This window comes from Rhincodon typus, chromosome 6 (genome assembly GCF_021869965.1).
Source record: "Rhincodon typus isolate 14 chromosome 6, sRhiTyp1.1, whole genome shotgun sequence".
NCBI classification, from domain to species: domain Eukaryota; kingdom Metazoa; phylum Chordata; class Chondrichthyes; order Orectolobiformes; family Rhincodontidae; genus Rhincodon; species Rhincodon typus.
The window spans coordinates 106,403,749-106,416,852 of NC_063337.1; the positions used below are offsets into that span (position 1 = coordinate 106,403,749).

Consider the following 13,104-nt stretch of genomic DNA (forward strand, 5'->3'; position numbering starts at 1 on the left):
AAGAATTTCAATGACACACACACACACATACCCACACATGAAACAAAAACACTAAGATCAAATAACTTTTAAAATGTTCTATATTAAACAATGACACAGGTACTTGTGGTGAATGTGGAGGTATTATATTCTGAAATAAAATCTTTTTTTTTCTAAAGAAAAACCCAATAATTCCATAAATATAAAATTTATTCTGTCACAACCAGTTTTGTTGTTTGTATCAGATTTCATTTATCACTTTACCACTAAAATCCAGTTATATCCGATTAAGCAAAGTATATTTTTTTAACTGGTTTCAGACAGAATTCTCAGTGATTATAGTCACTGGGTACACTTTGAGTACATGGCATAGCGTCAAAGACAATTTCTGGGTTTCTGGACTGATCAACATCCTGGAATTACAGTCTGTTTTAAAGGGATTATAATGGTGAACACAGTCTGATTGCTTTCAAACTCCACACTCCCCTCCAAAATCTATCCTGTTGTGTTTCTAAAAGTATACTTTTGGGTAGTGAAGAAGGAAACTGGTATGCTTGCCTTTATTAGTCAGTGCATTGAATATTGGAGTTGGAAGGTCATGTTGAAGTTACAGGACATTGGTTAGGCCACTTTTAGAATATTGTGCTCAATTCTGGCCTCCCTGCTTTAGGAAAAATGTTGCGAAACTTGAAAGGGTTCAGAGAAGATTTACAAGGGTGTTGCCGGGGTTGAAGGGTTTGAGTTCTAGAAAGAGGCTGAATAGGCTGGAGCTATTTTGCCTGGAACGGCGGAGGCTGAGGGGTGACCTTATTGAAGCTTATAAAATTATGAGGGGCATGGATAGGGTGAATAGCCAAGGTCTTTTCTCCAGGGTAGGTGCGTCCAAAACTAGAGGGCATAGTTTTGAGGTGAGAAGGAAAAGATGCAAAAAAGACCTAAGGGGCAACTTTTTCACGCAGAGGGTGGTGTATGTATGGAATGAGCTACCAGCGGAAGTGGTGGAGGCTGGTACAATTACACTATTTAAAAGGCATCTGGATGGGTATATGAATAGGAAGGGTTTAGGGGGATATGTGCCAAATGCTGGCAAATGGGACTAGATTAATTTAGGATATCTTTTGGCATGGATGAGATGGACTGAATGGTCTGTTTCTGTGCTGTACATCTCTATGACTATGACTTGTGTGTACACCTTCTCCCAATCACTTCCCAGCTTTGGCGACAAATCATTGGGGATCCCAGAGCAAACACACCGACAGCATTTAAGCCAGTTCTCCTGGTGTTCTTATAAAGCTTTGTCAAATGGTTTAGAGAAGACCCAGAGAAACTATTGGCTCTGCAAAATGTTGTAGTTGTTTCACAACTGTTGGAAGTCACTTACCTTCAATATGAGCTTGGCCTTTTGTGGCCACCTATAGTTCATATAAATCCCAGCAGCAACAGGAATTAGAAGGCTTATAAGAGTAATACCTAGGATATAGAAATTTCAGTTTTATTCATTTCCCATAGGTGAACATATTAAAACAAAGTCTGAAAATTCTTGTGAAATTTGATGCTCACAAATTACCTATGCTGTCGTAAGGGATCCGGATGAAATCTGTGTCCACCCAGGTTTTAGTGTAAATAAAAAGGCAAAGAGGCATCATTCCCATCCCCAGTACTGTTGAGCACGTTGTCATACTTATGCTGAAAGCAAAAATATTTTTAAATAAGTATAGAATGTAATGATGAATTGCAAAATAAGTTCTTAATCCTTAAAATTATAGTGTTGGAATATTAGCAGAAAAACACTTAAAAACATTACATTGAACAAGTACTGTTTTTCGTTTGAATTTGCTAATTAAATGAAGGTTAAACCCATCAGGGCTCCAATTGAAAGAAGGTGTTTCGACATTGTAATTAACAGGAAATAATTGGAGGATGAATTAGATAATACTTCACCAAATAATTGCCTTGGGAAAGTCAATTTGCTTGCAATATCAAATTGCAGATTCTTTAAATCTATTGCTCTAAATAATTTGCAGACAGGCTATTTTCAATAATAAAGTTAAAGATTGCCACTGTTCTATGTATTCCACAGGTCGGGGTGGGTCATCATTTAGGTTTCATTTTGTCTCTGTGCTGTTTCTAATATATTGGTTAATTCAAGTATTAGGAATGTAGCTGTTAATGTTAATCTGTTAAGTTGAAATAAAAGGCAGGAAAAGCGTTAACCAACCTATGCAGAAGCAGCTTTAGTGGCATTTAGAAACATGGGAGCAGGAGGAGGCCATTCAGCCCTTCAAGCCTGCTCTGCCATTCTTCACAATCATGGCTGATCGTCCAACTCAGTAGCCTAATCCTGCTTTCTCCCCATAACCTTTGATCCCATTCACCCTAAGTGCTATATCTAGCCGCCTCCGGAATACATTCAATGTTTTGGCATCAACTACTTCCTGTGGTAATGAATTCCACAGGCTCACCGCTCTTTGGGTGAAGAAATGTCTCCTCATCTCTATCCTAAATGGTCTACCTCAAATCCTCAGACTGTGACCCCTGGTTTTGGACACACTCACCATTGGGAACATCCTCCCTGCATCTATCCTGTCCAGTCCTGTTAGAATTTTATAAGCCTCTGTGAGATCCCCCCTCATTCGTCTAATATCTAGCAAAAACAATCCGAACCTAGTCAATTTCTCCTTGTACGTCAGACCCACCATCCCCGGAATCAGCCCGGTAAACTTTCCCTGCACTTCCTCGAGAGCAAGAGCTTCCTTCCTCAGAAAAGGAGACCAAAACTGCATGCAATATTCCAGGTATGGTCTCACCAAGGCCCTGTATAACTGCAGCAACACATCCCTGCTCCTGCATGTGAAACCTGTCGCAATGAAGGTTAAATTGATGTGACATATAATTTTTCACTGAACGTTTTAATTGGTCATAATATTTTCTGAACAAAATTGAAATGAACAAGATTCCAAACAACTCTCTGGAGTTGAACTTGATGGTTGGCAATAGAGCAGGCTGGGAGATAGCAGTTTGGGTGATTTGTTTTGAACCAAATCTGACTTGATTTTCACATGGCATGTAAAACAGCTGCTGACATGTTAACACCCAGTTTGTATTATTATCCAAGGTCAATTTCTCTCATTTTAGTACCAAATGAAATGTAAATAGGAGTAGGTCATTCAGCCCCTTGAGCCTGCTCCCTCATTCAATGGGGTCATGGCTGATCCAGCAGTCCTCACGTCCACTTGCCTGCCCTTTCCCCGTAACTCTTGATTCCCCTTGATTTTATCTCCAACTTGTTGAATTGTCACAGATTTTAAGTAGTAACAGTGTTTACATTTTATTCATATTGCTCAGTATGTTTGAATACTGATGATGTTAGAAATATAAATTAGACTTGTTGACATGCGTCTCAGCAGCTGCAGCCTGCAGGGCTATGGACTAAATGCCAAAAAAAGGGGATTAGTGGCTTGATCTTTGCCTGCTTCAGACATAGAGTCATAGAGCTGTACAGCACGGAAACAGACCCTTTGGTCATCTTGTCCATGCTGACCAGATATCGTGAACTGATCTTGTCCCATTTGCCAGTATTTGGCCCATATCCCTCTAAACCCTTCTTATTCATGTACCCATCCAGATGCCTTTTAAATGTTGTAATTGTACCGCCCTCCACCACTTCCTCTGGCAGCTCATTCCATACAAGCACCACCCTCTGCGTGAAAAGGCTATCCCTTAGCTCCCTTTAAATCTTTCCTCTCTCAACCTAAATTTATGGCCTTTAGTTTTGAATTCCCCTACCCCGGGGAAAAGACCTTGTCTATTTACCCTATCCATGCCCTTCATGATTTTATAAACCTCTAAAAGATTACTCCTCAGCCTCCGATGCACCGGGGAAAATAGCCCCAGCCATTAAGTTTCTTCCTCTAGCTCAAACCCTCCAGCCCTGGCAACATTCTTGTAAATCTTCTCTGAACCCTTTCAAGTTTCACAACATCTTTCCTATAGCAGGGAGACCAAAATTGAATGTAATATTCCAAAAGTGGCCTCACCAGTGTCCTGTACAGTCGCAACATGACCTCCCAACTCCTATACTCACTACACTGACCATATGATGGGTCAAATAGCTTTGTTTTGTGCTTTAAATTTTCTATAATTCCATAGAAAAACTCATCTAAATATCACCATTGGCCGATAACCGTAATGGGGTAAAACTCTCCTAATTATTGCACAAGTTTAATTTATGAAATAGCATCATTTATATGGTTTAAACATTTTCATTGCAGCTCGTACCTTTTGTTTCATTGATACATATTTGTGTAAAATACGGAGAGCACTGGAAACAATTGATGTCTGCAGTTGTGAAGACAGATAGTAATTGAAATTTAATATCAACAAATATAAATGTGAATTATTTCATAGCCTAGAAGACAGCAGAAAGGGAAGAGAAGAATGTGAGATAACACGGTGTTGAGCTGGATGAACACAGCAGGCCGAGCAGGAAAGCTGACGTTTCGGATCGAGACCCTTCTTCAGAAATGGGGGAGGGGAAGGGGATTCTGAAATAAATAGGGAGAGAGGGGGAGGCGGATAGAAGATGGATAAAGGAGAAGATAGGTGGAGAGGAGACAGACAGGTCAAAGAGGCGGGGTTGGAGCCAGTAAAGGTGAGTGTAGGTGGGGAGTTAGGGAGGGGATAGGTCGGTCCAGGGAGGACGGACAGGTCAAGGAGGCGGGATGAGGTTAGTGCGTAGGAGATGGGGGTGGGGCTTGAGGTGGGAGGAACGGTTAGGATGAGCTGGGCTGGTTTTGGGATGCGGTCGCGGGAAGAGAGATTTTGAAGCTTGTGAAGTCCACATTGATACCCTTAGGCTGCAGGGTTCCCAAGTGAAATACGAGATGCTGTTCCTGCAGCTTTCGGGTGGCATCATTGTGGCAATGCAGGAGGCCCAGGATGGACATGTCGTCCAAGAAGTGGGAGGGGGAGTTGAAATTGTTCGTGACTGGGAGGTGTAGTTGTTTGTTGCGAACTGAGCGTCAGTATTCCGCAAAGCGGTCCCCAAGCCTCCGCTTGGTTTCCCTGATGTAGAGGAGGCCACAACGGGAACAGCGGATACAGTATACCACATTAGCAGATGTGCAGGTGAACATCTGTTTGATGTGGAAGGTCTTCTTAGGGCCTGGGATGGGGGTGAGGGAGGAGGTGTAGGGTCAGGTGTAGCACTTGCTCCGGTTGCAGGGAAAAGTGCCGGGTGTGGTGGGGCTGGAGGGGAGTGTGGAGCGGACAAGGGAGTCACAGAGAGAGTGGTCCCTCCGGAAAGCAGATAAGGGTGGGGAGGGAAAAATGTCTTTGGTAGTGGGGTCAGATTGCAGATGGCGGAAGTGTCGGAGGATGATGCGTTGGATTCAGAGGTTGGTGGGGTGGTACGTGAGGATGAGGGGGATTCTGTTTTGGTTGTTATTGTGGGTAGTGGGTGTGTAGAATGTGGTTGTTTTTCAGGCTGGAGGCTTGTGACCAGCAGTGTTCCACAGGGATCGGTTCCGTGTCCTCTTTTGTTTGTCATTTATATAAATGAGTTGAATGAACATATAGAAGGCATGGTTAGTGAGTTTGCAGACAACACCAAAATTGGTGGCATAGTAGACAATGAAGACTGTTTTCTAAGATTACAAAGGGATCTTGATCAAATGGGCCAATGGATTGAAAAATGGCAGATGGAGTTCAATCTGGACAAATGCAAGGTGTTGTATTTTGGTAAAACGAACGGCAGCAGGACTTAAACAATTAATGGTAGGGCCTTGGGTAGTGTTGCAGGACAGAGTGACATAGGTGTTCAGGTATGTAATTCCTTGAAGTTTGCGTCACATGTCGACAGGATTGTTAAAAGGGCGTTTAGCACACTTGTATTCATTGCTCAGACCTTTGAGTATGTGAGTTGGGATGTAATGTTGAGGTTGTACAGGTCATTGGTGAGGCCTTGGCTGGAATACTGTGTCCAGTTCTGGCCACCCAGTTATAGGAAGGATGCTCTGAAGTTGGAGAGGGTTCAGAAGAGATTCACCAGGATGTTGCCAGGTATGGAAGGGTTGAGTTATAAAGAAAGGCTGGATAGGCTGGGACATTTTTCCACTGGAGCGTAGGAAGTTGAGAAGTGTTCTTATATTCGCGTCTGGAATAAAATTCCTGAGGAAGCGGTGGATGCAGGCAATGTTACAACATTTAAAAGACACCTAGATAAGTACATGAATAGGAAAAGTTTGGGGGTATATGGGCCAGGAGCAGTCAGGTATAATTATGTTAGTTTGGGGTTATGTTTGGTGTAGACTGATCGGACCAAAGGATCAGTTTCTGTGACTCTATGATAAGTCCATCAGTGAATATGGAGAGAAGATGGGTCAAAGCTTATGGCTAGGCCATATAAGAATAGAATTTATATTCCGCTGGGAATCTTGTTAACACTGTGAAGGTATAGATACAAGGACTGCGGAGCACCTTTGGGTGTATGACTGGATCACAGTGGGTGTCGGAGTCTGGAGCAGAGAAAGAAAAGAAAACTGGTTCTGAAATGGTACATAATGCAGGCAGACAGGTAATAGTGAAATTCTAATAGATTAGCTTTGATTTAATCGCACATTGCTGAAAATTTCATCTTACAACTAACTAAAATTAACCAATTAAAAGTGTGGCATAGTGGCTCAGTGGTTAGCTCTGCTGCCTCACAGCTCCAGTGACTCAGATTTGATTCCAGCCTCAGACGACTGTATGTGTGGAGTTTGCACATTCTCCCGTGTCTGTGTGGGTTTCCTCCCATATTCTAACCCTCCAAAGAGGGTTGGTGCAGACTTGATGGGCTGAATAGCCTCTTTATATTGAAATATTTCATTAGGAATGGTACTGTATATATTATGTGACTATAACGAGGGTGGCCAGAATGGGACTCTTGTCAAGTTGGCAGTCTGGCCTGTCAGTAGAGCCAGGGTCGCCTGGTTATCGGTGAGGGGACGATGACAGTGGAGCCAGGTCCCATCCTGGTTTTGGGGCGAGTGGGGGTCCAGCACGGGACCCGCCATCGGGCCCAGGAACAAAGAGACTGCACCTGGAGAGTAGCGAATCTGACATTGGTGGGTCTGGCGCAGGTGGTGGCGCGGATGTCATTGGTCAGCTGGCTCAGGGCTCAGGACCCACAGTGGAGACAGCAGAATGAAGATGGACTTTGTTTCAGCTTCATCTTTTTATTCTTAAAATATTCAAAATGGCAACAGTTGAAGCTTTTTACAGTGTTGTACTGTGTTGTTCGTTGTAGAGTACAAGTGGCAATAAATCATAAATCAAATCAAATATATTATATATTATCAGTTCAATCTGATAGCTTTAATGATTTCAATTTGTTCTTATCAACTGAATGATATTTTAATGTGTAGGCAACATGATTATATAAATTTTCTGTCCTATCATGATATGCAGTTCACACGACAGACAGATTTAATACAGAATAAAATAAATATTGGCATCACATTATATATAATGTTACTATAAATCTGGAATGTCATTTTTGCTGTGCTGAGTAAGTACATACAGCTCCTACAGGTGCAAGTGTATAAACTATACCTGATACATGTGGCTTGCTGATTGATGTGTCCTATAATCACCAGTTTGAGATTGTCAGCCGATTGAAATGATTGAGGGGGAAATCACGGGCTGGCTGACACAAAGGCAGCACAGCTTGACCAATGAGCTATTATTTCACATGGTCTAAAACACTTTGATGATGGTTGTCAACAATATAGATCACAATGTGACAATAGAGAAGCTACCAATTAATCGATTTATATTTTATAGCAGTTTTCAGGTTAATAGCAATTTCTAATAACTGTACAAATCCTCCAGAAGGAACAAGCTAATGTTAGATGGTAATAGTATATGAAAAACAGATACATGTCATTTTGGAAATGACTGTATGTAATATTTTGCTAGAATATCGAGTTAATATACTGGGTTACTCGGGAGCATATTGGAAAAACAAACTGAGATGACATTATTGACTTACCTAAGATCCATGTCTCCATCCATCCAGTAAGTCATAATGTTTGAACCTGTTCCACCTGGACAACATCCCATTATTAATACTGCTACCGCTTGGACAGGATGTATTTGAAAGGCTGTTGACAACAGAAAGGCAGTGAGGGGCATAATGCCGAACTGACAAAGAAAGCCCACGCATATTCCCCATGGCTTCTTAATATGGCCCCAAAGCTTTTTGGCTTCAACATTACAACCCATGGAAAACATCACCAATGCCAACAGGATTGTCAGCACAGTACTTAAAATAAGGCTCATAGACTCGTTAAAATCGTCAATAGGCAACAGACAGGATGTGTCATTGCAGTTGGTGGCATGTTCAGGACAGAACAAATCAATCATTGTAAAGTTTTTCACTGTCTCCATAGCCAGGGCTTCTCCAGTCTTTTCAGGTCCACAACCCTTTGAACAGTCGTTCCTGTCAAAAGCAACAATATGTAAGGAGCCTGGAGATGATCCGCTCAATATCCTGAGTATAAAGAGAAGGAATTGAACGTGATTTTGCCTTTAATATACTTGCAGTGCAATAAAAAGTTATAAACATTTACTCATACTTTATAGGCTTGGCCATTGGAAATATGCAGAAATGATTGTCAGCATTATATGAGTTAAATTAAAACCCTCTTGATTATTACATTTAGCTTCCAAAGTGCTGAATGCACAATACTATTGTAGAACAGCTGCAAAAGTATTTTTTCCTAAATATAAGGGATGTGAATTACATGCTAGAGATGGAACTTGTGCAACATTTAGGAACATGTTTTGATTTACAGTGATTTTACTGGATTACGTCTTTCCTCACCTAAATCTGCCATAATGCCTTTTCATTCCTTTCTCCCTCAGATGCTGGTTTGGCTTTTCCTTAAATGCCTTTAAATGATTCACATCAAACACCTACTGTGGTTGTGAATTCCACATTCTCATCACTGATGGGGTTGAGAAGATCATTAATATTTCTGCTTCTTTGAAAATAAACCTGGCCTGTTATGAATCAAATCCAACTTTATGCATGCAATCTATTTAACTATGCTCAAGAGTGGCTGCCTATTTCTTTTAACCAGTGGATGGATATAAGTAAAAACTGATATATGTATGACTTCACTGTAAGCTACTGATCTTTTCCAGAGTTGGAAAAACACCATCAAGGCTAAATTTGATCGCTGACAAAAGCTGACATGGGACTCATGATGCAGCATTAACCTGCAGTCAGCCCTTTACATGTAGACAGCATGCAAATGTCATCCTGTCTGCTCATTTACACAATAGCAGCATACAGCACAGCTCCAAATGTGCTGTTAAATGATTGAATGGCTCAACTCGAGTTTTTTCAAGAAACAACATATCAATTCAGTCTGCACCTTTCAACAGGTGGATGTGTTGTGGTGCAGCAGGTCGTGAAAGTGTATCTGAAGAAGACTGGAAAAGTGTTCCATATCTTCACAAGCAGTTAATATGCTGTGACAGGGCAGAGTACACCTTTCAGTTCTCTGACACAGGTATGGAATCTTTGATAAATAAAGTTGGATTGGAGGAGAGAGACCGTCTATACAGTGAGGTCCTGGAGCAGTCCAGACAAACTTTGTGAAGGCAATAGAAACAGATTGCTAACATTGTCCATACTGGTGAGTATCATCAAAGGATATGGATACATTGCAGGAAGAGGTTTAATGACCTCATAAGAGTAGTCAAGGTCAATGACTTTATCCACAAATGCCTTCTGCTTACGATTGAACCACTAGCCTTGCACAGTGCTCTGTTCACCACGCCTGTATCACTCACCCACTGACAATCTCTGTTACAAATGACTCATGCCTCACATTTTTGCTTCATTACATTTTAACACATTTTGCGCCACTGCAAGTCTTGCACAACTCAAGGCTTGCATATACTGACAGCACGTCAGACATCTCCTAAACACGTTGCACAAGACTGACTGATAGATCACCCTGTCTGTTTTACAGAACAACGTGACACCCAACTGCAGGGGGCAGGTGGAGGTGCATTATTGCCTTAGCGGCATCTAAAACACCTTGTTATGTCTGAAATGATTGCACTTTATAGAAGTTTATAAAATAATGAGGGGTATAGATAAAGTTAACGGTAATTGTCTTTTCCCTAGGATGGGGGATTTCAAGACTAGGGGGCACATTTTTAAAGTGACAGGAGAGAAGTTTAAAGAAGACATGAGGAGTAAATTTTTACACAGAGGGTGGTTCGCGTATGGAATGAACTTCCTGATGAAGTGATGGTTGCGAGTACAATTACAAAGTTTGAAAGACACTTGGGATAAGTACATGAGTAGGAAAGGTTTGGAGGGATATGGACCAGGAGCAGGCAAGTGGGATTGGTTTACTTTGGGATTATGTTTGGCATAGGCCGGTTAGACCGAAGTTTCTGTTTCTGTGCTGTATGACTTTATCACTCTATGATAATGTACTCATCTCTTTTGCTCCTTCTCACTTCTCTGTCATCCTGAAATCTTTGATTTATAAGCTGTAAATGGTCTCAGTATAGACTGCTTGTCTTTTTCTAACCACGCGCCTACCCTTGTACCTGCTCCTTTCAGATCTCCAAAAACTACAGCTGACCAACCAATGGTACAGAAGCAAGATCTGGTTGAAGAGAAAGTGATTAATGATGAAGAAATGCAGCCAGTCACTCTGACACTCACAAACTGGCACTGAGCGTATTGCAGAGGGTGGCAAAAACATAGCAAATCATCGGACATGAGAATACTGCAAACAAGACAGGGAGTCACACCAGGGTCCTGCTGCTGAAGACTGGCATCAGGAGTTCATTGGGGCAGCAGTAAATGGGGCTGATGAATGCCAGATGGTGGGTGTGTGTCCACAACCAGGGCTCACAGTCTCAGGATTCAGGGACATTTCTTCACCCAAAGAACATAAGAACATAAGAACTAGGAGCAGGACTAGGCTGTCCGGCCCTTCGAGCCTGGTCCGCCATGCAGTAAGATCATGGCTGATCTTTTCGTGGACTCAGATCCACTTACCTGCGTTCTCACCGTATCCCTTAATTCCTTTGCTGTTCAAAAAAAATCTACCTTATCTTTAAAAACGTTTACTGAAGTAGCGTCAACTACTTCACTGGGCAAGGAATTCCATAGATTAACAACCCTCTGGGTGAAGAAGTTCCTTCTCAATTCAGTCCTAAATCTACTCCCTCTAATCTTGAGGCTTTGCCCTCTTGTCCCAGCTTCACCTGCCAGTGGAAATATCCTCTCTATTTCTATCTTATCTATTCCCTTCATAATTTTATATGTTTCTATAAGATCCCCCCTCAATCTTCTGAATTCCAATGAATATAATCCCAATCTACTCAGTCTCTCCTCATAAGCCAACCCCCTCAACTCCGGAATCAACCTAGTGAATCTCCTTTGCACTCCCTCCAGTGCTAGTACATCCTTTCTCAAGTAAGGAGACCAAAACTGCACACAGTACTCCAGGTGTAGCCTCACCAGCACCTTGTACAGCTGCAACATAACCTCTCTGCTTTTAATCTCAATCCCTTTAGCAATGAAGGACAAAATTCCATTTGCCTTCCTAATTACTTGTTGTACCTGCATACCTACCTTCTGTGATTCATGCAAAAGGACACCCAGGTCCCTCTGCATAGCAGCATGCTGCAACTTTTTACCATTCAAGTAATAATCCTTTTTACTATTACTCCTACCAAAATGTATGACTTCACATTTATTTACATTGTATTCCATCTGCCAGACCTTTGCCCACTCACTCAATGTATCTATGTTCCTCTGCAAAGTTTCACAGTCCTCTGCACACTTTGCTCTGCCACTCATCTTAGTGTCATCTGCAAACTTTGACACTCTACACGTGGTCCCCAACTCCAAATCATCTATATAAATTGTAAATAATTGCGGTCCCAACACCGATCCCTGAGGCACACCACTAGTCACTGGCTGCCAGCTAGAATAGCACTCATTTATCCCCACTCTTTGTTTCCTGTTAGTCAACCAATCCTCTATCCATGCTAATACTTTACCCTTAATGCCATGCATCCTTATCTTATGCAGTAGCCTCTTGTGCGGCACCTTGTCGAAGGCCTTTTGGAAATCTAGGTACACCACATCCACTGGGTCCCCATTGTCCACCTTGCTCATAATGTCTTCATACAATTCCAAAAGATTTGTCAAGCATAACCTGCCCTTCATGAACCCATGCTGCGTCTGCCCAACGGGACAATTTCTATCAAGACGCCTTGCTATTTCTTCCTTGATAATAGACTCAAGCATCTTCCCCACTGCAGAGGTTAAGCTAACCGGTCTATAATTCCCCATCTTTTGTCTAATTCCCTTTTTAAACAGTGGCGTCACATTTGCTGTTTTCCAATCTGCTGGGACTGCCCCAGAGTCCAACGAATTTTGGAAAATTACCGCCAGTGCACCTGCTATTTCTCCCGCCATCTCTTTTAGTACCCTGGGATGCATTCCATCAGGGCCAGGAGACTTATCAATCCTTAGCTCCATTAGCTTGCCCAACACTACCTCTTCCATAATAATGATTGTTTCCAGGTCCTCACCTACCTCGTCTCTTTGTCAATTACTGGCGTGTTATTAGTGTCCTCCACTGTGAAGACCGATACAAAATACCTGTTCAATGCCTCGGCCATTTCATCATATCCCATAACTAAATTCCCCTTCTCATCCTCTAAAGGGCCAACGTTTACTTTAGCCACTCTTTTTCATTTTATATATTTATAGAAACTTTTCCTATCTGTCTTTATATTCTGTGCTAGTTTTTTCTCATGTTCTATCTTACTTTTCTTTATAGCTCTTTTTGTGGCTTTCTGTTGACCTTTAAAGTTTTCCCAATCTTCTAGTTTCATGCTGTTTTTGGCCACTTTGTATGCCTTCTCTTTCAATTTGATAGCCTCTCTTATTTCTTTAGACACCCATGGCAGATTACCCCTTTTCTTACAGTCCTTCCTTTTTACTGGAATATACTTTTGCTGAGCACTTTGAAAAATTGCTTTGAAAGTCCTCCACTGCTCGTCAACTGTCCCACCATAAAATCTTTGTTTCCA

The 13,104-nt window shown here is 41.8% G+C and overlaps 1 protein-coding gene across 1 annotated transcript in view; it reads right to left on the bottom strand.

Annotated features, from left to right (window-relative positions):
- Positions 1-13,104, bottom strand: part of slc10a2 (solute carrier family 10 member 2) — a 42,037-nt gene that overhangs the window by 15,206 nt on the left and 13,727 nt on the right. Inside the window, exons 2-4 of the mRNA XM_048597540.1 lie at positions 8,012-8,512; positions 1,547-1,665; positions 1,361-1,449 (exon numbers count right to left, since the gene is read on the bottom strand). Coding sequence (XP_048453497.1) covers positions 1,361-1,449; positions 1,547-1,665; positions 8,012-8,409 — 606 coding nt within the window. The 5' untranslated portion in view covers positions 8,410-8,512. The remainder of the gene's footprint in view (positions 1-1,360; positions 1,450-1,546; positions 1,666-8,011; positions 8,513-13,104) is intronic.